This window comes from Psammomys obesus, unplaced genomic scaffold, assembly GCF_907164565.1.
Source record: "Psammomys obesus unplaced genomic scaffold, mPsaObe1.curated_primary_1811, whole genome shotgun sequence".
NCBI classification, from domain to species: domain Eukaryota; kingdom Metazoa; phylum Chordata; class Mammalia; order Rodentia; family Muridae; genus Psammomys; species Psammomys obesus.
This window is the reverse complement of record NW_026596120.1, coordinates 12,702,522-12,728,457: the sequence shown is the minus strand read 5'-3', so window position 1 is coordinate 12,728,457 and position 25,936 is coordinate 12,702,522. Positions and strand designations below refer to the sequence as shown.

At 49.7% G+C, this 25,936-nt stretch overlaps 1 protein-coding gene across 1 annotated transcript in view; it reads right to left on the bottom strand.

Annotated features, from left to right (window-relative positions):
* Positions 1-295: 295 nt before the first annotated feature.
* Slco2a1 (solute carrier organic anion transporter family member 2A1) overlaps positions 296-25,936 on the bottom strand; it is a 74,176-nt gene continuing 48,535 nt past the window's right edge. The window contains exons 4-14 of the mRNA XM_055629846.1: positions 19,556-19,783; positions 18,510-18,608; positions 17,338-17,474; positions 14,705-14,780; positions 14,009-14,173; positions 12,752-12,941; positions 11,031-11,196; positions 8,829-8,992; positions 5,668-5,732; positions 3,185-3,308; positions 296-2,427 (exon numbers count right to left, since the gene is read on the bottom strand). Coding sequence (XP_055485821.1) covers positions 2,307-2,427; positions 3,185-3,308; positions 5,668-5,732; positions 8,829-8,992; positions 11,031-11,196; positions 12,752-12,941; positions 14,009-14,173; positions 14,705-14,780; positions 17,338-17,474; positions 18,510-18,608; positions 19,556-19,783 — 1,535 coding nt within the window. The 3' untranslated portion in view covers positions 296-2,306. The remainder of the gene's footprint in view (positions 2,428-3,184; positions 3,309-5,667; positions 5,733-8,828; positions 8,993-11,030; positions 11,197-12,751; positions 12,942-14,008; positions 14,174-14,704; positions 14,781-17,337; positions 17,475-18,509; positions 18,609-19,555; positions 19,784-25,936) is intronic.

Sequence of the window (25,936 nt, the reverse complement as noted above, 5' to 3'; positions counted from 1 at the left end):
CAGATATAGTGTTTGTGACCAAGCTCATTCATTGCGGAATATGAACTCAAGGGCCTCCCGAGAGCCCATTCCCATGAGTCGATGACACTGGCCTGCGTGGAAAGCAAGCCAAAGGCCCATGCAACAACCAGCAATGTTTGCAGCCTGCTTAGCACCAGGCAGATGGCATTGATAGTGACATAGCCTCCTTGGATACAGGCCTCTAAAGGTTGAAGCATGGGCATTTCTTTGTCTAGAAGGTACAAATTCTGCCTGCTCTCTAATAGACCCACAACAGCACAAACTCATAACCAACTTACACCCATAACAAAATTATAATATATTAATAGCAATATAATAAAGGCTTGGGGGGGGGCAACCAATCTTTCAGAACCTGAAGGATGGCATTCATTGTTTGTGAGGTTTGCTGAAGGCCGTGCCTTCAGAATCCGGCTAAGTTGCAGTGAGGAAGCCCAGGGTTAGTTGTGGAGAATCATGTTCCAAGCAGAACCGTTGTGCATGCTGAAACTGGCTCAAGAGATTGTTTGGCGCCTCCTCCTTCGCAAGATCTGGGGAAATGAGCCTGGGGAGGCTTCTGAGAGAATGCTGTTGGTAATGCTGGCTTCCATGAAGACTTCAGTCTCGCAGTAGTAGCTTGGCTGCACTGACCCAAACCTGTTAGCTTCTCACCACAGAAGGTGTTTCTGGAGGGCACTGAAATGTCACATGGGGCAATGACAATTGCCTAGCCACTTCGGCGGCACAGGGAACCAGCTCTCCATCTCACACAGGGTCAGAAGCTGAGTCGGTCTGGTAGAGCCCCTAAATGGCATGGCTGCTCAGGTCAGGATCTTCTCTGCCAATCTTTGGGCCCTTGAGGAGCATGACAAGCACATGAGTGTGCCCCTGCTGCCCACTAAGCGCTCTGTGGGAGGAGGTCCTAGTGTAAATGGAGGTGAGACTTACACGGAGTTCTTAGGGAAACACGAAGATCACTGCTCAGCCCCGAGTCAGTCTCCAATATGCAAAACTGTTGGTAAAAGGCTTCCTCCCTGGGCCTCTGCCTTTGGCTCTCTGTTATAAGAGTGGTGCCCCCCGCCCACCTCCCTCTAAGCCAGGTTCACAGAAGATGCCCACCTCCACCCAGAGGTAGTGAGAAGAAGCTGAGAAAATGCTGACGAATACATCATGTTTGCAAGCAAGTCAGCCTGGCTGCCCTCTTTGTGGGCTGCAGCTTGTGTCTAGCACAGTGGCAGATGGCTTGCATTCTGCTCCATCCCTCGCTCTGGCTGTGTCTCGGGTCGTTCCCCTTTCCTCCTCTGCCCGTGAGCTGAAGTCGGGATGGTGAAGTCCATGAGAGGCCACTCTTCTGCTTTCTGGGGAATGGTAGGGACACCATCTCATGTCCCTGAGGAGGAAGGGTCTGATCTCCACTGTGAGGGCGAGAGACTGGGCCCTCCTTAGGTGGGCTTCTTGCGGCTTCCTCAGGTTGAAAGGCAGAGAGAAGCATATGCTGATAGGAGGGTAGAGAGGCTTCGGGTTCCCATGAACAGTGTTTGGATGACCTAGCCTCTCGTTCCTTAGTGCCTGCTCTGATACCAGGGTGGAGGTTAGAGAGAGGGCTGTACTTCCCAAATGGTAGCTTCCAAATCAGCCTCAAGGGCAGACAGTAGGAGGCAAGGGGAGCCATTCCATTCTGGGGTCCACTATAGACCGAATCCAGATGAAAAGTGGCCACAGCCAGCTCCTGTAGCCCAGTTCTCTCTGTTAAGAAACCAACCATCCCCTCTTCTTCTGCCCCTCTGCAGGTTGTGGGTGGAGCCACAGGAGAGCTGGGCTGCCTGGCATGGAAGGCACGGCCCCCTTTTCTCACTCTTCTTAAGTATTCCTGAGAGACTGGTGAGAACAGAGGCTGCCTGATGATGGGCGTCTTGTTGGAGGACCCAGTGCTGAGGAGAGCCTGCCTGTGTGAGACCCTTTCTGGACTCTCCATATCAGTGCTCATTCCGTTCAGTACACTTCAGGGCTTCAGAACCATGGGGGAGACTTTAGGAGGGAGGAGGAGGAGGAAGAGAAGGAGGCAGGGAGACAAAGGGTGAATGGGACTGTCTTAAGAATGAATGAAAGAAAGGAAAGAAGGAAGGAAGAAAGGAAAGGAAGGAAGGAAAAGGAAGGAAGGAAGGAAGGAAGGAAGGAAGGAAGGAAGGAAGGAAGGAAGGAAGGAAAAGGAAGAAAGGAAGGAGAGCAAAAGGCATGTTAACATTAGTACAATCAGGTGTGGCGGGGTGGGGCAGTCTCTGGGGCAGGGCAGCAGCCGCTGCTGCAGGTCAGATGAGAGCCACGGCATTCTCCTGCAGGCTATATTCCCTGTTCTTCTTCACCCTCCAGCTGATGACAAAGAGCAGCAGTGTGCCCAGGGCCTTGTAGGCCACTTGTAGGCCCAGGTACCTGTGAGGCAGGAGGAGACAGGAACGGTGAGGGAGGAGGGCTCCTCAGCTCATGTCCTTGGACCAGGGACAGCAGGAAGATGAACGCTGTTTTCTAAGTGGCCTAGGAGCTGTGAAGAGCGTTACTCGGTGTCACCTCCCAGGTGGGGGTCACTTTGGACAGACACATGACACTAGTGGTCCTCTGCTCTCCAGAAATGATTCTACTGCCCCAGCTGTCTTTCTGCTGCTAGCCTTCACTGTTTGTCCCCAGTATTTCTAGCCCTTGAGTAACTCCTGCAAGCCCACCTTCTCCACCATTTCTAGATGATGGAGAGATGGCTGGATTTGGCTCGCTGACATAGTTTAGACTCTCTTCCAGAGACCTCTGCTGGGGACCATGCTGGATTCTCCTCTCTCCAAGCAATGGAGACTGCCTGGTATCTTTCCACATCCATAATCTGTCTCAGTCTCCAGTTTACCTTTGGTGAACTTTTTTTTTTCTGCTATGAGTCTCTCGTGGGCTCATGAGGGGACCACTTCAATGCAGGTGTCCCCTCACCTGAATGGTCCCCCAGATGCCTGCCATAGTGACCTCTGCTCTTTGTCCATGGCAGAGTCTTCAAAGACATCTCTCTTATCTTGTCCCTTAGAAGCCTGACAGCCCCCACCACAGCCATAAGGCTGAATAAATAAATAAATAAATAAATCTTTTTAAAATTCCCTGATGGGACCACAGGCCCAATCTCCTAGACACCCCTGTGTGTAGGAGCCCTCACCTGTTTCGGAGACTGTCATTGTCATAATATGCACAGGCCCCTCGTCTCCCTGAGCATAGGTAGTTCCACCGGATACAGGAGGAGTCGATGATGAGGCCATATAGGGCTGGAGCTGGCAGCCAGGCTGGCAACAATGGGAAAGAGATTTCAGAGTGTTTGAGTGATGTGGAGCCACAATGTGCCTGAGCCCCCCCGCGCCAATGAAATGGTCCACACATCTGAAGCCAACTCTACCTCATCCTTGGAATCACAGTGACATGGGAGAACAGAAAACTGCCAGTGAAGCTTGAATTCTCCTTTCACCAGAAGGCTTAGGAGATAAAGAAGGAATCATTTCAGGACAGAATGAATCATGAGGTCAGCCAGATGCCAGCTCAGACACACCACACAGTTCTCATGTTCAAGGTTGGCCCCAAGTAGAGAGTTCATCTTGAGAGTACTAGCATCCCCAAGTCCTCACATGGCCTCCATTGACGAGGGTTTCATTGTAATGAAGAGCAAGTGAGCAAGAGGGCCCAAGGAGGCACCGGAAGCACCAAACCCCATTTTACTGAAGTTCAAATCCCAGGCTCTTCTCTCACTCCAAACTGCCCCACTAGATTAGACAACACCCTTTGGAGACCTAGGCTCCCAAAATGTACCTGAGTGGTAAGGTGTAGTCCATCAGGCACCATACTTTACTTGGTGCTGAATGTTCTAAATACCACCCAACCCCATCACGCTCTTGTGTTGCTAGCTAAGCTGTGGGCAGCCAGTGGGTCAGGGTGGACTTGTCCAGGATTTACAATGGGGACGGGCCATCCCATTCTCAGAAACATGGTGCTGAAAACACCTGATTATCTAGCACCCCGTGAGTTGCTGTTTCTGGAAGAAAGAAGCAATCTAGCCCTGTGGCCCTACCCATACTTGAGAAACTCCCAGGAGCAGCCCCTCAGCCCCTGCTCTCTTTCCGGTGTCCAGGTGAACAGTGGCTGGAACTTGGCCCTAGAGACACATCCCTAAATAGAAAAGAAGCCAAGGAGAGTTTTCAAGCACATCTCAGTGGGTAACTGTAAACCTGCTGGAGTTTATAAATAGGCAATCTTTTCATCTACCCCAGAGTGCAGCTGTGTTCTTAAGCCATGAGTGGAATTCCTCCAGGCCTAGATTTTCTAACTGTGGCCCCACATTGAGTTATCTGAGCTCAGGTGGAAAATCAGAAGCAGCAAGTGCTTGGAGCTGCAGGACAGAGAGGCCTTTCTCTAGGTCACCAATAGAAGAAGCAGGGCAGGAGGTCCTCTGGGAGGAATGCCAGGTCTCTTTCCCTGCCAGGGCATTAGAGTAAGCTATAAACTAGCTATGGATGATAAGTCATAAATAAACACAGGGAGCTGTGCTGACAAGCCAGCCTCTACCCAGACAAGATACCCTGTGTCCCCTGTGTCCCCTGTGTGGCCCAGGAATGTGACCGTTACTTAGAGGGTTAAGGATCCTTCGGAACTTAAAGAGGCTTCGTCACAGGATAGATGGCTTGAGTCCAAGAAACTCCATTGAAAATGCTGGCTCCTGCCCAGGTGACCTCAATAGGAATGATGGCACATGCTGGAAGGATAATGGAAGCCATGGCAGGACAAGATGTGTCCTGTGTCCCTCTATGATAATGCAGAGCAGGCTCCATACAGGTTTCAGTGAGAAGGTGCACATCGATAGTAACTGAAGTCCTTCTGCTCAGAATCTCCAAATCCCCACTCCTGCCGTCCTTAGAGCAAAGATTCTCTGTTGAATCCAGTCTCTTTACTGCTGTTCACCCATCATAGCAAGACCTCCATAGCAAGACCCGTGCTCAGTCTAATGCACGGGTGCATCACGGTTTTCAAAGGGCAGCCCAGGGCTGGCAATCTGGGAAGGCACCTGCTATGTGCTCGCTCACTGCATTCAGGGAAGCCAGATGCCACCTGTTCCCATGGGAATGCTCTCTCCCTGCTGGTCTCTGCTGACCACATGTATGCACAGCTTGAGTGTTGAGATGGGGAGCTCCGTGCTACTTGAGGACAGACAGGGTTCATAGGCAGAGGATCCCCTGACGGAAGAGACATTTGCTGAACCATGGCAGAGGAGAGAAGTCTGGAAAATGGGAAGGAAGCCAGGGCTCAGCTCTGAAGCTCTGTCTGGGGCAGGAATGCAAGGTTTTGATTCCTAGGGCGGATTCTTGGAGAAATATTTAAAAATACCTGCTTTCAACTCTGTGTTCAGCATTCTCATGCCCTTTTCTTTCTCTCGCATAATTTAATTTGGCGTGAATGCTGTAGACAGAATCTTTCCTGATCTCAAGCAATCAGGCAAACTGTCCCTGTCAGGGTTTGGTACCTGCTGTGAGGTATATACAGCTCCTCTCTGCAGCCAAGATGAGACAGGGCTTCCCCCAACCTTCCTCACCCCCCATAGCTTTTAGATGCTCGGGGTCCAGGGCCTCTACTCCAGAAAGAAGGCTCTTAGTTACCTACCCAGCAAACGCATCAACAAGAATTGCACTCCAATGGCAAATGACTTTTCATCCTGGTTCACCACACTGAAAGGGAAAACGGAAAATTAGCATTGGGAAGGTTCTGGGCTGCAGCATCACCTGGAGGGGGTAGGCGAGAGGGGGTAGACAGACTCAGAGCAGGTCAGAACCAGTCCTCGTGCATCTGACCAGGCACATGGCTGATGAGAGTCATCTGATGAATCCTTCTGTTATGCTCATGGTTCTCCAAGCACCATTGCTAGACCAGAGGCATCACCTAGGCTAACGGGTCTTCAAAAAAACAGATTCTCAGCCTGCATGTATTAAAAATATGGATATTCCAGGAAAGGTTCTGTCCAGAGACTACTCGGAGAGAAAGCAGGCAGGAGAGACAAAGAGCAGAAAGGAATTTCTGGCTGGAGGCTTAGGCAGCAGGTCTGAACAACATCCACATCTGAGCAACATCTTGTACCAGGAAAAGAGGACCCGGGGCTGTCAGCTTCTGTGCAGGTCTGAAACAATTCCTTGCCCTGGGCTAGCGTTGTGAGGCATGAATTGAACAGCTGCATAGGATGCCATGCCCGGAAAGGCCCAGCTTTGGTTTATGTATGACTTGAAATTCTTAATGATTCACAAGTCAAAGGCTTTGCAGTTCCATTGGCATCGGGTTCCTGTGGATTCTGCCAATGGTCCTGCTTTTCCCTGCTTTTCCTGAGGGGAGGCAAGGCCAGGTAAAGAGGTTCAGCTCTCCCTAGGGAACTGCCACCTCAACTGGAAAGTGGAAAGAGAGGTGGGCATCTCAGACACAGGGTGGGGAGCTCAGAGCCGAGGTGGAAGTGCCTGCTGTGTGACCAGACTCCTACGTGCTTTCAGCACCCATACTCCTGGGTGGGTGATTATCATTTGAAAAAGAATTCAGAGCTAAGGGGACAGTGAGGAAGAAGACTCAAAAGTAACCTTCCAGATCACTGCACGTCGTTTTACAATTATAAGCAGTCAGCCGGCAAATGGGAGACATCTTCAGGGGATGACCCAGTGAAGGGATGTTCTTTGGGGTTCAAGTAGGAGAGAGAGGCCCCCCTGGGATCTCCCAGCAGACAGTGCCTGGAATCCCAGTTGAATGTTCTTTCCCTCTCTGTCTACAGCTTCCCTGCAATGGTCCAGTCCATAGTGGGCACCCGTGATGGCTAATCTCCAAGGCCTACTTAGGGATCTGAAATCACCCAGGAGACAAACCTTGTGGTGAATCCATGAGGATGTATCCCGAGAGGTTGGATTAAATTGGGAGGACCTTGGTACCATTTAATAGTTTGGGGTCCCGGGATGAAGGGAGCAGAGAAGGTGAGCTGAGCATCAATACCCATCTTTCTGCTTCTGACTATGGAGGTGGCCTCCTGCTCCTACCCCACAGCTAGAACTGCTTTTGCTGTCATGCCTCCGCTGCCCTGATGGGCTGTGTCCTTGGACTGAACCAAAGTAAGTCCTTCCCTCATTAAGTTGCTTTTGCCAGGCATTTTGTCCCAGGAACAAGAAAAATAAGTAGTGCCCCCCCCATCATTGTCCTTCACCTGGGCAGACTAACTCCCACATGTTTTAACTTAGTAAGGCTTGGGCACCCCAATTTGGCTACTGACCAAGCTCCTAGGCCCCTTCTGGCTGTTGCCCCCATCTATCCCTGAATTAATCCTGGGTTTCTGACCACTCTCTCCTTCTACATTGTCAGCTGATCTCTGGGCCACAACGAATAACTAACACTTGGGGCCATTGGCCAAGTTACCTTAAGCCATGTCTTCCCTTCAACAAAAATTAGTCTCCTGTGCACAAAGGCAATCACATTCTTGACATAGCATCTGGACCTTCCTTCATCCCTTAACCTTTTGGGGGAAAAAGGTCTTTGACAATATGGAGAAGACCATCCCTCACCTCCTTTTTGAGGTAGGGCAGTGGTTCTCAACCTTCCTAATGCTGCGACCCTTTAATATATTCCCTTGTGCTGTGATGATCCCAATTGTAGAATCATTTTCGTTGCCATCTTGTAACTGTTATGAGTTGTAATGTTAATTCTGTGGTTTCTGATGGTCTTAGATGACTCCTGTGAAACAATCATTCAATCCCCAAGGGGATCATGACCCATAGATTGAGAATCACTGAGGTGGGGCCTCATGTCATTTAGGCTGGTCTATAACTTACTATATAGGCAAAGGTGGCCTTGAACTCTTGATGCTCCTGCTTGTACCTCCTAAGTGCTGGGTTTATAGGAGACAGCAGCACACCCATCAGAGGAGGACCTTCTATTTACAGAGCAATTGACCCTACAGACACTAACACTTAGAGGTGGGTATCTTCCTGTTATAATCAAGGAAACTGAGGCTCCTCAGGTCAGGCAACACTCAAGACACTCAGGAAGTACCATGCAGGCAGAGACTTCTAATCTGACAGGGAGTTTTCAATCTCTGTGTTTCTTCCTCTTTGCCTTCCAAGTAAGCAGGTGGGAATGGGTGGGAGTGAGTGCTGGGAGGCACGCAGGAGGGGGTTAGGTGAACTTGGGTGAGATTTCCTTCTTTAAAAAAAAAATTCCTTGATAGAATGAGGAAGGGAGAAGCACTCCCTACAAAAACCTTAGAGGCACTTGAGTGTCCACTGTAACTAGACACCTCTCCTGTCGCCACCCTGGCCAGCTCGCCCCTCCCAACCTGAGCACTAGCCTCCTGAAGTTTTCTCATTTTCAGCCCTTTCCAACAGCTTTCGTGCTGCTTCCGGGACCTTCCTCCATGTTTCCGACTTGCTCTTTCATCCAGCTGAATCTCTTTGGTCCCAGTTCTCTTAAGATTGATAAATAAGTGCGTCTATACATATAGCCCGTCTTTAACCTGTGGCTCAGCCTTTTGACAGTTCTGTCATCACGCGCAAAAAATGGGGGTGCCAACAGGGCCTGCATTTCGTGGGTGCTAGGGTTCTTACTGAGGCCACCTTACAAGGAGCTCCTCCTGGGCCTGGGAACACCTGCCATTAGTGTACCTGCTGTCTTCGCACCACGGGACTCTTGCAGGTTGCTCTTAAGTCCCCCAGGGCCCCAAGAAAAGGAGACTATAAGTGGAGACAGGATGTAATGACAGAGGAGGGCCAGAGAGCAGCAACCAGAGTCTCGGAGGTCCGACTCACCGAAGAACCATCATGTAGAGCGGGTTGTGGGAGACGCAGGCGATGAGCGCCACGAAGGAGATGAGGAACATGGATGGGAGCAGGAAGTGTGCACAGGACACGGGGCACGACCCTGTCTTTGCTGACGCAGATCCCCCAGTCACACAGCTGCAGCTCGAATAGATCTTGGAGAACAGGAGGGGGTAGGTCATGATTTCGCCTCCGGATGGTTCACACCACCACACCGGTTCTTGCCACCGACTCCCACCAATAGGAATCCCTTTGCCCTCTCTCCAGCCCTCCAGGGAAAGAGGAAAAGCCTGGATCTGAAGACTGGAGAGGTCAGATGAAGGATTTAAGGTGTGGGGGAGGGGTCCCACCTCTCACATTGTTTGGGCATTAGAAACGATCTCTAAGAGTCCAGCATGGGCTAAATTCCTGCAGTCTCCCCCAAATCTGGATGTCCAAGATCCCACCACCAGGCAAAGCACCTGGAGCCTCGGAGATCTCTCCTCTGGGCCCAGCTAGCTGTGGTGGTTGTACAAGTTGGTATAGGAAAAGGTTTACTTAGAGAGCAGAGGGAACAGCAGTGGGGTCACCTGAACCTTCTGCAGCATTTCCCACCTAGGAGGTGTTCTTCGCTTTAAGAGGGGACCCCTGCCTGGTCATAATTCTGCATGGCTCAGTGCTGTTGTACAACTCATCTGTCGGCCACTGCTCATCTGGTCATCTCTGCCTTCCTCCTTGCAGTGGCTGATGGGCCAGCCCATGATGATGTGAGTGTCACAGCTGGTGTCATAGCTATGGAGCCATGCCAACTTAGGAGCTGGGATGCTTCCCTTGGTCAGACAGTAGGACCCGCGCTCCCACTCTACCTCGACTCTCGGGCTCAGAAGTTTGTAATACACAATACTGCTATTAGCTCCCTCGGTCTGGATTTTAAAATATCAAGAGTTTCCTCCCCCCTCATAATTTTTTTTTCCTTGATATTGTAGTAATGGATTTTATTTTGATGTACTTGTGCTATTATTGGAAGCTTGTCAAGATTATTTCTGGAAGTAGATGAGTCACAGGTAAGTAAATAAAGATAAGAAAACCACAGAAGCCACCATTCTTCCAGTTGGATGGTAAACTAAGGGACCATCTTGTCTCAGCTCCTTACCCCTCTCTGCCTGAGAGCCATGAGAGACGGTTGGGGAAGCAGATTTCTCGGAAGAGGTGGTAAGTGGGGGCTAGCTTGGCCCATAGCCTTCACAATTGGGGCATCCTATGATAACAGCATGGACTTTCCATTGCTCTCACGGGGGCGGGGAGAGGAGCTTACCTCCTACGCTTGCCTGGTCCTGCCCAGCCCTGGCCCTGCCTGGCCCTGGCCCCCTCTAGTTGTGACATTTGTCACTTAGCCCTCACGGAGGCCTTTCCTTGGCTCCTGTGGGGATTCATACCTGGGCTTTGTACCTTCTCTTCCCTTACCTGCAATGGCCTTCCAGGTTTCCACAGTATTCCTCTGCTGTTTGCTCAGGTGTAAGTCACCTCAAGAAGTCCCCTAGATACTCTCTGGGCCTTTATGTGTCTCTGCTTCCACCCCTGCATATATCTTGTGCATTTATGGGACTGAATATAAACTGTGAGCCCAGGGCTTTGTGTCCCGGGCTCATCAACCTCACAGTGAGCCTGGTGGCTGCACCGGTGTTTACTGTTTGCTGACTAGTCCTTTGCTGTTGGCTGATCCCAGAAGGCCTGTGGCCACTGTCCTCAAAGGCTCCAAGAGATTGTCCAAGAATCCATTGTCCAAGAGACACATGGCCTTGATCCTACCACCGTTAAGGTCCATGTTACAGCCGCCGCACCCCCTTCCCCGCACCCCCGCTGCTCCCAGGCCATGTGACTCTGTAACATGGCCTGAGCCCAGAACCCAAAATTCTGTCCCCCCTTCCCCCTTGGGGAGCCATCAGTATCAGTCACAAGTCTCCACCGAGGGCAAATGCCCGGACTTGTTTCCATTGTCTCGCCAAGTCCCCAAGAATGAACTTGTTGGTCTTCCGCCAACCTTTAATTGACTGGGCTGCAGGCACCTGGTCACGACCCAGGAGCAGGGAAAATGAGGAGGCGAGGAGGCTGATACTCAGCATCAGGGCCAAGGAACAGTTTTCGGAGGTTACACACCGAGCCCCAGAGCTCCACGTGGCTCTGTCTGCCCCCGTGACTCCCCCTCGTCCTTACTGTTTGCTTGGAAGCTGCTGAGCTCACGTTGACGCTGCTGCAGCCGGCGTGGCAAGGGGAGAGGTACTCCACTCCATTGTCTCCGCAGACCGGGTGGAAGATGGAATCCGGGCACAAGCAGTCCCTGCGGCAGGCAGGAGGCTGCGGATGTATAGAACTTGATGTGCTGCCAGCAAAACAGGAAGCGAGGAATCAAACAAAGCGAGACCAAGAATCGGCGCTACACTCCAGCTCGGCACGAGTTCCCGGCCTGGCCGATGTGCTTGCATGTCTCTGTTTGTCTTGGGCCAGTGCCACTCTAGGATCTGAACTGAGCCCATGGGAGCCAGTCACAGATCTGCCACTGTAAGGAAATCACGGCCCTCTCCGTTTCTCCCGGCGCTTGGAACCACTAATTACTCAGTTGGAAAGGTCTAGTCAGCAAACCCCAATGCCGCTGTCAGAGTCAAAATGACCAACTGACTGAGACTCTGTTGACAGAAATGGCTGATGCCGCAGCAAAGCCATCGGTAACACTTGCCTTGTCTCGTCTTCCAGCTAGGTTTTGGCTAAAGGCAGTGGCTGGAACCTTTGGAGGCGTCTGAGGTTCTCACTGACAGCTCATCTGAGTCAATATGGACTCTTGGATCTGGGTCTCTCCACCTCCCTACTATGGCCGGAACTTCATCAAAATGGATTTCAGTGGCTGATCTTATTGACTTTCTTTTCGAAGCCATGGCAACTGAGTAGCACATTGATGAAACAATACTAGTGACTTGGTATTTATGGGATGTCACAACAGAAGGGGCTCCTCACGTACGGATAACTTCCTCATAGCAACAGACAGCATCACACCTAGAAGTAAGGCCGGGAAGATGACCAGAGCTGGGACCAAACTCCCAGTGAAAACCACCCAAAGGCCCCAAAGCTTCCGGGCTTCTCTGGGTCCACGGTCAGCCTGCAGAACAGCAGTGAGTTCCCCGTGCTAGGCAATGTTCCCTTCCTTTGTTCCCCTGTCCTCCTTCACCTATCAGATACAGAGGAGGTCATCTCAAACTATTCTTTTGGCTTTTGCCTGATGCTGTTGCCATATTTGGAGATTTTGCCCTTTATGAGAAAGAGAACACACTCAGGCTAAAAGGCTCTGAGTCTCCAAATCTTGCAGACTCCTTAGCAATATCCTAAAAAGGCTGCAGGGTGGTTACAGGAGGTGGGGAAGTGAGGATGGAGGGTGGGCCTGTTCTTTGCTCACAAACTGCCATGCCCGTTTTGAAGATAAAGCTTGACTTTGTTGGCTTTATACAAACAAACTAGTACTCTGACCTGCCCTCCGCCTCTCCTGCCCTAGAATTTTTTTTTTTTTTTATGGTTTGTCACCACTTCCATTGCTCATCTTGAAATCTCTTCAAGTCTCCTCTCATCTTTTTTTGACAGCTCAGTGAGACTCTAATTCTAACTGGCCCATAGCTGACACTACCATCGCTTACTTCCTGGTTCCTAGGGCTCAGGCTCATTCAGAATCCAATCCGATTAGTTTGTGATGTTTCTTACAGAACAGAACCCTGACCCTGACCGCCGGCCGATCTCGTCTCATAATGGAACATACTATTTGAGACCTGGTTTCCTGTGTTGCCATATGAGAGTTCAGATCAAAGTGAACAAGACAGAGGAGATAAAAAGTCAGAGAAGAAAGGTGGGTTCAGGCTGTAGTTACAAGGGGTGTCTCTGCCTTATTCCATTACCTGGGCGGGTAGACCTCAGCCACTGCTGGAGTGGAACATCCCATAAAGAAGAGAGGGGCGCAGAGGATCATGGAGATGGTCATGATGGTGGCAGCCACTCGGGGGATGGTTTGCAGAGGCAAAACAAAGCGCTTCATGAGGATTCCCCCAAACAGCATCCCCAAGGCTGCAGCAGGAAGGTTTACAGCACCTAGGTGAGAAGGAGAGAGGCTGGGATGCACAGCCCTGGGAGCCTTGAGCCACCCCACCAGGAGGGAGCATGGCTTCTCGAAGATATACTTAGTTATAAGAGTAGTGGCTGAGTACTGCGTATTGTTAACTACTGAGTGTTGGCTGGGTACACCCCGAGAATTTGCTTCACTTGAGGGTTGGCTTGCCAGATCAAGGAATAAAGAGGCAGTCAACTCCTGACACCTATAATCCCAGCACTTTCGAGGCAGAGGCAGGGGGATCAGGAGTTCAAGGTCATCCTCAGCTACCTAGCAAGTCCGGTAGGAGACTGGGCTATTCTAGGACTTGTCCCAAAAAAACAGAATTGAAAACAAGATGACAACAACAGAGTAAAGGAGCAGATTATTCACAGGTGGTAATCCCTGATGTGAGCTCAAGGCTAGAGAAATGATGTCACATATGAGGCCATGCAGGAGTTCAGTGAGTATAAGGAGTTACCCTCAGATCTCATGCCCTGATTATCTTATCAAATCTTTGGTCAAATTCGCCTGTGGATTGGGCCTAGCTATTCACCTAGGCACTTGGTGGAATCCCCATCAGTGGTTCTTGGTGTCTACTGGAAGAAGTATGAGCACCCCTGCAATAGATTCTGGGTTCACTAATCTGGATGGGGCCACACATATGTACTGTCATTGTATAAAGGAGCCTGATGAGTCACAGGGTTGGGACTCAAGTTCCTGGAGAAGGAAACCCCTAAGAGGTTCAAGCTCCGTGTACCCTCTCTCCTCTGTTGCCCCTGATAAGGTCATTTGGGAGGATATCAGATAATCACTCTCTTGATGGGAAGGAAAGCAGCCCCCAGTCTCCACCCACTCCTGAATACAAGAATAGGAACCTCAGAAACCTGCCAAAAACATTCCAGATTGCCAACTAGGAAAAATGTCCTTAAAATTCTTTCTCTCGGACAAGCCCTGCTGTCTTCAGTCTGTATCTGACCTGGCCCTCGGTTATCCCTGGATGGACTGTACAGTACCCAGTTCCTCCCCAAGGTAGCACCACCCAGGCCATGCAGCACCCCCTACGTACCGATAAGCAAGTTGGCATAGGCTGCTGTGGTGCCATACTGCTTCTCCAGGAACTTGTTGAGGAACGTAGAGAGGCCAGCAATGACAGAGGAGAAGTTACACTGGCTCAGGACCACCAGAATGAAGAGTGGGTTCATCAGCAGCCTCAGGAAGATACGAGGGAACCCTGTAGGCAGGTGGCTGTCAGGGGACAGGCCTTGGCGAGCACATCACAGGCTTCCTAGAGCCTTGCCGCCACCCTGACTCATCCTCCTCGAGGTCAGCTTCCTCTCCTTCTCGGGCAGAATCGGAGACACCCAGACTCCCAGCAGTCAGCCCCGGGGGGGGGGGGTACACAGTCCTTGGATTCCCACTCACCACACTTGTGGTCTGACTAAGATGCTGCTGGTGGTGGGGGAACAGAAACGGGACTCACACTGGGAAAGGTCTCCTCCCACAACTGCCACCTCTACAGGAAGGGAAGAAAAAAGAAGGAAGTGGAGACTTGGGGTGGTGACTGGCTTGGCCTGAATTGGGGTCTACTGGTCCCTGTAAAGAACCAGTCACCAGGATCCTTGGCAGGTGGCCCCTAAACCGAGGGTGCACCTGGGCGGTAAGGCGGTCACAGACCTTATTGTTTCTTGTTGCCCTTTACCCTGTACCTGGCCTCCTGCCGCCCAGAACCAGCCCACCCCAGGCTGCTGGGGCAGTCAGTTACGTTTAATGAAATCCATCAGGGAGCCTCTTGACTTGTCCTCCTCCATCGTCATTGTTTCATCTGCCATAGCAGACCTCTGAAGACAACAAACATGGTGATGTTAATGGCCCATCCTTGAGCCCTTGACTCTCTGGATTCAGTGATTCACAGAGCACATGTACGTGTGGGAGGGCATCTTGAGAAGGCACTCTTGAAGCAAATACCACCTGTGTTTTCAAGAGCCTGCTGCCTTGGCTGGAGCCCAGAGCAAATCTATGCCAATGCCTCCCACCGTACCTCCGGGCCTATTATTTCATTTGACTTCCCCATGACTGATGCCAAAAGCATCATCCTGGATCCTCTCCCTTGCCTGTATGTCATGATCATACTGTGTCCTGTATGCGGGTTCCAGGGATGGCTGGCTTCTAGGATACAGGTGTCTACAATGTCTTCTGTTTTCAGTGTCTTCTGCCCTTTCTGTGTCTTCTCTGGAGTCCCTGATTTCTCCTCAGTCTAAAGGTGAGTCCTACTCCAGGATCTGTCCTAACCCTTACTTGTGCCTTCTGACAATATTACCTCAGTGCTCTTGCCAATCTCTGAAGTCTGCAGCTCCAGCTGGAGGGCCCAGATCACTATGAGCCACCACATAGGCACAGGCTTGGGCTCCACCATTAGCATCCTTTAGTGCTCCCATTAACCGAGCACTTGCTCTGCCCTGGGCAACATGCCCATCATTCCCCGTGGATTGCCTCCTTCCTCACAGCTTCCTTCCCAGACAGATTCTTTAATTACCCCCAAAAATTTATAAGGGAGGAAGCTTAGAAACAAAGCAACTTGCCTAATGTCATTCAACTAGTTTATGAGCAGAACACCCTTCAAGCTCAGATCTCTCTAACTCTTAGCCTCATCAAAATATGCTATAACCTCTTAACTGCTTTTCTGGATCTCTACCCACACCCCCATTTCCTACAGTGGAGCCTAGTTCTGACTCAACTCATAGACACAAAACATGAGCTCCAACCCAATTCACAGCCATGTCTGCGTCATCACTCCAGGGACAACCAGCTAGGCCTTTACCCCTCTGATGGCCATTGCCCTGGCCCTCAGCCGTGTTTTCCATCTTTCTCCTGAGCCTCTCAGATCTCCAACGTCTCATTCTTTCATGATCTCAGTCTCAGCCAACTGCCATATTTCACTAGGTGGCGACACAGTCACCACAGTGCCTGGAACTCACTCACAGGAGAAAATGTTTGGACTTTTGATCCCACATCAAGGCTCCACCCAGACTCCTCTTTGCTGCTTCCCCTTCTCATTTTCCTGGTTCCTTTCCCCATCAGATATTATGTAGCAAGGAGTCTGAAATGCTGGTCTCTTAAAAAAAGAGAAAAGAAAAGAAAAGAAAAGAAAAGAGAAGAGAAAAGAAAAGAAATACTATAAGAATATGTTTTCGTTTTTAATCCCAGGTGTGGGGGATGTGGGGCTGTTTCAGACTGTCCGAAGCAGCTGACTACAATTTGCCTCGGGCTCTAGCAGAGGTGTGGTTTTGCCTGCTGCAGATAGTTTCTGTGATTGTGTGACAATTGGAATTCTGGGAACTTTTCGGAGGGTAGATAAACGCTAGAGCCCCGCTAGGCAGGGTCAGTGCTTGTTGGTAGTTCAAGGGTTGATTGGCGGTTTGTTAGTCATGCTCAAAGAAGAAGCAAGAAGAAAGAAATTAGATTCAAGGATCTCTGTCTCTCTGTCTCCTCTATCTTTTCTCTCCTATCCTTTCTAGGGATAGGGGTGAACCCATGGGGATAAAGCGTTTGAAAAAGAACACGCAAAATAGTAAAAGACCAATTACAATACAACCCTGCCCGACAATGCTCCACTCAGCCCTTGCTTGCACCATGCCCTCACGCTTCGAGTAGACTCCACTTCTCACCCAGGCTTTCAGGCTCAATCCTTAGTAAGCTCCACTGAATGTACAAATCAGTTATGCCTCGCCACCTGCTCAGCTTGTGTGTGTGTGTGTGTGTGTGTGTACATGTGGAAGCTAGAAGGAAACCTTGGGTGTCAGCCTTCTGGCACCATTCATCCTGATTTTTTTTTTTTTTTTGAGGTTTTTATGTGACCGGGAGCTCTTCACATTGACTGGCTGACTAGTAAGCACCAGGGAATACTTTCATTTCTGTTTCCCCAGCACTGGAATTGCAATTACACATCACCATGCTTGGCTTTCCTTTCCTTTTCTCTTTTCTTTTTTTTCTTTCCTTCCTTCCTTCCTTTCTTCCTTCCTTTCTCTCTCTCTCTCTCTTTCTTTCTTTCTTTCAATGAGGTTGTGAGAATCAAGCTCAGGCCCTCATGTTCGCACGGCAGGCCCTTTATGGACTGAGTTATTTCCCTATCTCCCCATCCCATTGTTCATTTTAGATTGTTTCACAACTCTTTTAGCCCAGCTTAGGTCAACTCAAGGATTTCCAAACTGTGTTCTCTGAAACCCTTCTGGTCTTTGAGATGACAGCATGGTAAGAGAACACTGCAGTCTCTGATAATCCCTGAGACTTGTTTTCATTTCTCTCAGTTTGCTGAGTTTCACAGGGTTGCTATTTTCCAGCCCTGTGTCTTTTGCTTAAGTGGCTACATCCACAGCATTGTGGCTCTCGGAAACTCACCTCTGCTCCTCTGGGCATTGTTTGAGGAAAGAAAAAAAAGGGCAAAGAAGTGACAATCAAGAGGCCTGAGGAAATGAGCAGGCCCAGCCACCAGGCTCCGATCCATCGAGGGTCCCCTGGGCTCAAGTTCACTGAGGCTGAAAAGAAGACAAAGGGTCAAAGTATCTGTTGGTTGAATGCGTGATCTAGTCTGGTTCAGGGGGTGTTTCACTGACTTTCTTCCCACAATGGTGACAAGACACGTCATGATGTAGGACCCTGAATCAGTACAGCACTCCCTCTCTAGGCCTTTCTGGTCTTCCCAGAGCACCCCAGCCACTTCACAGAGAGGCAAACACTAGAAAAATCCCCAGACCTCCCCTCACTGTGTTTCCTCTCTAGCTCTTGGCAGCAATAATGGGTGAAATGATCTGGTCTGAAATGAACCAGAGGGCTGACATGGTTCATGCACTATACACTTTACCTCCATTATCCTACTGGCTCCTCTAGTGTGTCTGTGGAATAGGAGTTACACACATCTGACTTCCTCTAACAACCAGGATACCAAATCCCTTTTCATTAGTCATTTTCTTTTTTAATTTTTAAAATGTATTACAATTTATTCACTTTGTATCCTGGCTGTAGCCCCCTCCCTCAACCCTTCCCAACTGTTTCCTCCCTCCCTCTTCTCCTTCCATGCCCCTTCCCCTAGTCCACTGATAGGGGAGGTCCTCCTCCCCTTCCAGCTGACCCTAGCCTATCAGGTCTCATCAGGATTGTCTGCCTTGTTTTCCTCTTTTCAAACCCTAACTTGTACCCTTAACCACTGAGCTCTATCGTATCCTACTTTTCAGGGTTCCTAAGAAAGGAGGTCCCATGATTCTTAGGAACCCGAAGATATAGCCATCAACAAGGCAGGTTGCCTGGCCTCCAAAAAAGAAATGTTCCTCTGAAAATTTGCCCCACACTCTATCTAGAAGCCTCCATTGTGTTCCTTGACATCAAACATGGACACAGAAGGAGGAAGAAAGTGGCAGAATGGTTTCCAGTCACTCAGTGACTGGCACCCCTGGGCATTGTCCCATGTGGACTGATAGCTCCATTGCTGGTCTTTTCAGGCATCCAAGAGGGAGAAGATAAGTCAGACACACCAGGAAAAGGGTGATAAGAATTAGTGTCCTCCGCATACCCACCAGTGTCCACTCTGCCAAAGTCCACGAAGATTCTCAGCATGACTGAGCCCAGCAGGTACCCAAAAGCCGGTCCAAACACAGCGATGGCAAATAAGATGGCTGGAAATTGAAGCAAGGGATGAAAGGTTGGGGGCAATGTAGAAGTTCAGCAGCCCTAGTCTTCCAAACCGAGGGAGATTCCCAAACTGTCCCCTGGGAATGAGGAGCCCATGCCTATGACACCCCCTGAAGCCCACGCCTGTTACATCTTCTGTGGATAAGGGCCAGACGCCAAGGCTTGCAGAGCCAAGACTGCTGCTCTAGCACCTGCCAGAGAGATCTGCTGGCCTGGAACGAACCTGCCTCCACAGTATGTTTAAGAATGCCAGTCCAGGGTGTGTTACGGATGGAGCTCCCTACGGGTATGGTGCTGGCGGCTCTGGCAAATGCTTGTGGAGTCACAGATGCAGTCTGTGACGTGAGAAAGCTCCATGTGGCTTTTTATAAGGGAAGGCATTGGGTACCAGGTGACCATCTGCTACCTGCTTCACACATGCCAGCATGTCCACAGCTCAGAGAATTGGTGTACCACCCAGCAGGAGCCTGGAGAACTGGCTAATCTGTTGGGGATCGACAGAGTGTCTAACCCACGGCTCATAGGCCACAGGGGATCCAGGATAGCTGTGAATGTGGCTCATACAAAATTCAAGCTTACCTAAAGCGTTACATGATTTTTGTTGTGAACTTGGTAGAACACAATGTCCTGCCATGATGTCAAAGGCTCAAAACAGGGCTGAATGGTGATCTACATCAGCTCACATAACCTCTGTGTGTGTACATGCACACACAAAGAACCTTAGTTCTGTCCTCCAGTAAGAGCCTGGGGATCTAGGTTAGCCACTTGAGGTCCATACAATTGGAAGGACGCTGAGCTGGCATTCACAACAGGTCTTCAACATTGACCATGACGAACATAAGACCCAATTTCAGCCCCAAGAGCTCCAGCAGGTGCCCTATCAGGCGCTGGCTCTCCACCCCTCACAGCCCTGCAGAAGCTCAGGACTCACAGATATACAGAGGCGAGTTGGTGGGCTCTGCAAAGTCGTCCACATAGGAGATCCCAAATGGCTGAATGGGCACTGTCCCCACACCGGCCAGCAGCTGAGCAATCACCATCAGGCCCCACATGCTGCTGGTCTCCTTTTGCGTGTCTGGCACAGTGCTGTGGCACTTACTGGGGAGCAGGTTGGGCAAGTGCTTCTGACAGAGGTTGGTTGGGGAGTGGCTGCTGTTTCCTGCAATGAGCATGCACACTGGTCACCACCACCGGGTCTCCCGTCCTTTCTCCCAATCCCAGCAGGAGGGAAGGAGGGCTAGGGGATAGGAAAAGAGGGTATGGCCCTTGAGGAATAGTCCTCTCCTTGGTTGGCAGAAGGGGCCGGAGACCAAGGTGAGAGTAAGGCAGGCTGCAGTCCCTGCAACAGGAGCAGCTCTGCCCAGGAAGGAAAAGGAGCACGTTTCTCTTCCTCTGCTGGTGCTGGCAACAGGCTGAGCACTGGAAGAAAGCGCTCACCCATCTGGAAGAGGGGATCCAGTCAAATGCTGAGTTCTTCTCCTCAAAAGACCATATATGTCTCCACCAGACCCCTGGTCTTTTGAGGACTTGCTCTGGTCCACCCTAAGTCTTGACCCCCCTGGTCCTTAACTTCTGCACAACCCCAGGACCACATCACATCGAAGGACTTGCTGCCAAAGTATTAGTGACCTGACCACACCTGGGCAGCTCCCCAGAATCGTAGACTCTTAAGCTTCTCCGCATTTGGCTGGGATCATATGAAGAGTCACAGGCTCTGAAAACAAGGGGATTTGGAGACCCTCTTCTATTACAGATCAGGGAGCTAGACTGCACCTGGAGGTCTTTCTTGGAGGGCTCTAGCCATCCCAGGATGGCCTTTGGACGCTGTGGTTCTTGTGGCTGTAGCCCGTGCCAAGCCTGGCAGCTGCTTCCATGCCTCTGTTTTCAATTTGGCCCGGACCAAACAATCAGTATTGTCAGCTTTCCAAGGCCTTGAGGGGTTAGAGGGACCTTTTCCAGTTTCCTTTTATTCCTGCCTCATTCTGGCCAATGGAAATCACTGATGTCACCAATCTCCTTCTGTGGGGTTTTTCACTAACACTAATGGAATCGGTTTAATTCCTACTCATGATGTTCCCAGATGTATGGCCCTGAGCTAGGGGCCCCAGAGTCCCCAGGAGAGGAAAAGTGAGGGCTGTGGAATAGATGGTGGGGATGGGACAGCAGCTCTGCCATCCCTGCTGCCCCTATTCCTTTTCCATGCAGGCCTCATCTGGCCTCACCCTATCACTGCCTATTCTCAGTGCAGGGTCTATATGAGACCCATTTGCAAACTTCCAGCAAAGGGACTCTTTCCTTGGCCACCTTTAGTGAGTGTCTTTCTGTGTCCATTGCCTATTCAAGAATAGTTTAAAGGTCATCTGAAATCCAATGATAATGTCACAAAAGAGATGTGAAGAGTTGTCCCCCATGCCCAGCTTGGCCACTGGAGACCCACATCGTGATCGGGGAGGCCATCTTCAGGACAGCAGTGTAGGTGGCACCTGCCTCTTCCTCTTTAGTCTCTCTGTCATTTGGTAGTGACCATGAAAGGGCCCTCTCTGTGCAAGTGACAGAAGGACACAGGCCTGGCCCTTACACATTTTTCAACCCGCCTTGGCCCCCAGGGTTGTTAAAAAGGCAATCACGGTATTGCTTCACCAAATCAGAACCAAGATGAGATATCACTTAACATCCCACAGGATGGCTGTCATCAAAAAGCAGGAAAACAGCAAATGCTGGCGAGGACACAGAGGCAGAGAGACCCTTGTGCACGGCCGGTGAAGCATGTGAAATGGTACAGCCAGTCTGCAAGACGGGTTCTAAAATCAAAAACAGCATCACCATATGATCCAATAATTCCCGTAAGAATCAAAATAATTAGAAGCAGAGAATTTTGTTGTTGTTGCTATTTTGTTTTGTTTTGCTTTTGTTTTCAAGACAGGGTCTCTTTGTGTAGCCCTGGCTGTTCTGAAACCCACTCTATAAACAAAGCTGGCCTTGAACTCAGAGAACTGCCTGCCTCTGTCTCTCCCCAGTGCTGGGATCAAAGGCATGAGCCACCACTGCCCTGGAAGAGATCTTCATGTTCCCATATTTGTGGTACCATTTTTGGTGAAAACCAAGACAAAGAAACAACCCAGCAAATAAGCCACCCATGGTTTATTCAATAGGATATTATTCAGCCTAAAAAGGAAGCAAATTCTGCTATATGCTAATACAGATGAGCCTTGAGGACACTGTGCTAAGTGAAAGAAGCCAAATACAAAATGGCAAGTCCCATCTGACTCCATTGATAGGAGGCTTCTAAAGCAGTCAAACTCATAAAGACAGAGGGTACAATGGGGTTTGCCAAAGGCTGGGGAAGAAAGGAATGAAGCCACTGTGCATAATGAATTCAGATAAGAATGTTCTGGAGGTGATGGCCCGTGATGGCCGCACTTAGCGTCTTACCAACACGCATGCATCTTACAACGGTAGAATGGTAAATTTCATGTTACGTATTTCACCACAATTGAAAAAAAAAAATACTGTCAAGCACACACTAGGACAAGGGGGCAAAGGGAGGGTAAATGGTGAAGTCAGAAAACTCAGAGTTAGGGGTGGGGAGGGGCTTGGAACAAGTTTCCTGGAGAAAGAAGCCTCTGAACCAAGAAGGCAGCAGAGTGGGAAGTCAGGGTGTAGCTCGGCACTCAGTAGGTATGCGATGCATATGGCCTAGAGTGCCTTGGGAAGGGGCCTGCATTGTACCCCAAGGACACTCCCAGATGGGCGAAGACCCTGACAGGCCAATGCAATAAATTTGCTGAGTGAACTAAGGCCCGGGTTCCAAAAGCTCTGATGGAGAGGTAGGAAGTCCCTCAGCCAGAACTGCCTAGAGCTCAAACAGGCGAGGCTGCTGCTGTCAAAGGAGCGTCAGGGCTTGCAGGGCTCCGTGGTTGAAAACATACCCAGGGTTGGACTGCAGTAGGAGGATGAAGGGAATTAGAGGTGGGGATGGGAGGGGGCCGATGACAATGACTTGAGGAACTCTCTGGGGGAAACAAAAGGACCAGAGAACAGAGTTTATTCTACTTCCTGATTTTGTTCCTCCTCATTATTCGACTAAACTCACATTTATGAGAACATTGTTGCTGCCTTGGCTGGCAAAAGCACTTTTTTGTGAGACATTTTACGGTCATCAAAGATCATAAAAACATCGACTGCCTTATTAAGTCTTCATGTGGCATATTGCATGGTGTGCCAAAGCCACAAAAATCCCCATGAAGTTTCACCTAATGAAGTGTTCAGCAGCCCAAGTCTCTGAGGATTGTTTCACTATTATTAAGTTTAAAAATGTCAGTGTGCCAGTCAGAAATGCCTCTTACTCAAAATATGTTTGAAAAAAAAAAATATCAGTTGGCTCCAATGACATTCAAGTCTCCAAATGCTCAGTGGCTTCATTCTGTTTCCCACATTGATTCAGGATCTCCCTGGAGAACGTGCCTTTCCCGATGCCAGCCCTGAATGGGGCTCAAGCCTGTTCCAGCTGTGACCCTTATGAAAGGGGACGGTAGTTAGAGCTGAGGAAACGGCTCAGTTCATAAAGTGCTTGACCTCATAAACATGAAGACCTGAATTTGATCTCCAGAACCAATGTGAGGGGCTCAGCGTGATGGCACATGCTTTCGATGCCAGTGCAGGAAAGGTGGGGATGGCAGGGGATATGGCTCCCGAGCCTAGTCTAATTGACAAAGCCCGAGTCCCAGTGACAGAGCATGTCTCAAAAAAACATGGTGGATGACTATCCTGAGGAACATAACCCAAGATGACCTCTGGCCTCCAAATGTACCCCCTACACACACACACACACACACACACACACACACACACACACACAAGCACACACAAATACACACACATGCACAAACATATACACGTACATGCCTACACACAGACACATACAACAGTAGTTACATGAAGCCCCTTAGGACAGGTTCCCTCCCCCCACAGCTCAGAGGAGCAGCAGCTGGATACCTTGGAGGTGGTAAGCACTGAGCTGTGGAGCCTGGAGGGACAGAGGAAAGGAGTGGGTAGGATGTGCTGAGAAAATCTGTTACTCCCTGCCCTATGGGACAGTTGACATCAGTTGGATCCTTATGTGGGGACTTGGGAACAAGCCAGGGAGCCCATGTAAGTGGGTATCTCTGACCATCACACCCTGGGTGAGAATAGGGTCTTAGATTTTTAGACCATTAAGCTCTTTTCTTCAAAACCAAAACAAAACAGCGTGAAGGAGGGGCGTTACAGATAGCGTACTAAAGAGGCAAAGCACAGGCTTTGGAGGGAACCATCCTTACGGGCAGGTTCTCAACAGAGACAGTGACAGAGTATGTCGTTGGTTTTCTGGGCTGGAGACACCCCCCCCCCTTTCCTCCTGCAGCAGAGTTCTCAGCTTTTTTTCCCCAGAGGTTTGAGCCCATGTACAGGATCAACATTATGTCATCATGTCTCAAGTCACTGGGGACTTTCAGAGCCTTCCCTGGCTGCTCACTGTGATTAAGGACATGGCCCAGTCATGTCCTTAAAGTGATGGCCATGCAGGCATGCAGACCTCAGTCAGCACACAGAGAGAGGATGTCAGGCAGGGCAGCATGCACCCACAGCAGGAAATCCAACCACTGAGGAGGCAGAAGCAGGCCAATTCCTGGAACTCACTGGCAAACAGCCTCGTCAAATAGGTGAGCTCTGGGTTCAGTGAGAGAGGCTGTCTAAAAAGACATACAGTTAAGAGCGATGGAGAGAACACCTAACATTGACTGACAGCCTCTCTCACTGAACCCAGAGCTCACCTATTTGACGAGGCTGTTTGCCAGTGAGTTCCAGTACATACAAACACACTTATATGCGTTCACCTCACACACAAATTAAAAAATGTTTTATAAATCTATTTGTTTCACGTGTACGTACTTTATTTTTATTGTATTTATTGTATGTATATATTTATGTTCTGCCTGCGTGTATGTGTGTATTAACCATGTGTGTGTCTGGTACCCTTGGGAATCAGAAGATTCCCTGAAACTGGAGTTATGAATGGTTATGAGCCACCATGTAGGTGGTGGGAACTGAAACTTGATCCTCTACAAGAACAAGCCCTCTCAATCACTGAGCCATCTCTCCAGTCCCACATTTGGGGGATGGGGGGTCAGAGCCTCACTATATAGCTCTGGCTGTCCTGGAACTCACTGTGTAGACCAGGCCAGCTTCAAACTCACAGAGATCTGCCTGCCTCTGCCTCCTGAGTGCCGGGATTGAAGGTGTGTGTCGCTATATCTGCCCCAAAAAAAGTTTTAAAAATAATGAAAGTCCTATAGTGAGACCAGAAAAATAGCATTCTCTGAGGCCACTACAGAGCTTCTCTGAAATCCATCTGCCCACCCAAGACTGTCTGTCCCCACACTGCAGGGGCCCTTAGTGGGGAGGAAAATCTTCATTAACAGGATGCTAGCCTATTTCCTGCCTTCTCCAGCGCAGGCTCCTGGAAGGCACAAGTTCATCACAGCACATTCTTTAACCCCAGTAGGACACAGGAGGCCTGGTTCCATTAATTCTTACAGGACCGGGCAATGCTAACTGAAAACAGGCTGGCCTCACCTCTCCTGGGGTCACCCAGCCCCACTCCGGCAGCACAGGAGTCAACCTTCTGACTCACCCTGAGTTTTAATATCTGCAAAACTCCAGTTCTGATTTTCTGGACCCCTCAGTGGTTTTGCAGTTCAGGAGATTTTTGTGTCAGGAAATCAACTTTCCTAGGATGTGACCCAGGCAGGGGTGAGGCAGGGCTGATGTGTTCCCAACATAAAGAAATCATAAGTGGCTAACATGATGGAGGTATGTCAGTCATTCTGATCCGATCAGTGCGCACGCAGGTGTGAAATGCCACATACTGTGTAAGTATATGCAGGTACTGTGTGCCATCACAAACAAAAACATATTTTAACACACTCTCGTGTTGAGTTTTTGAGAACTTCATACCATGTTTTTATTATATTCACTCTTATTCCATCCGCCAACTCTTTGTGTTCTCTTTATTCAGAAAACTTTATGTTATAAAAAAAAATAATTAGTATAACATAATCTGGGACAAAAAGGTCTTCCAATAACACCACTTTCCATTCAAAATGACGAATCACTTGGAGAAAGTCAAATGGATAAGGGAAAAGCCCACTGACAGGCAATGTTACTCAGGCTTTTAGAAACGTGGGGCCAGGGGCCAGTAATGAGAGACAAGACCAGTGGTGGTTTCCAGCAACAGCAGATTCCAACACAGAGATCACAGGCGGAAGTGATGTGT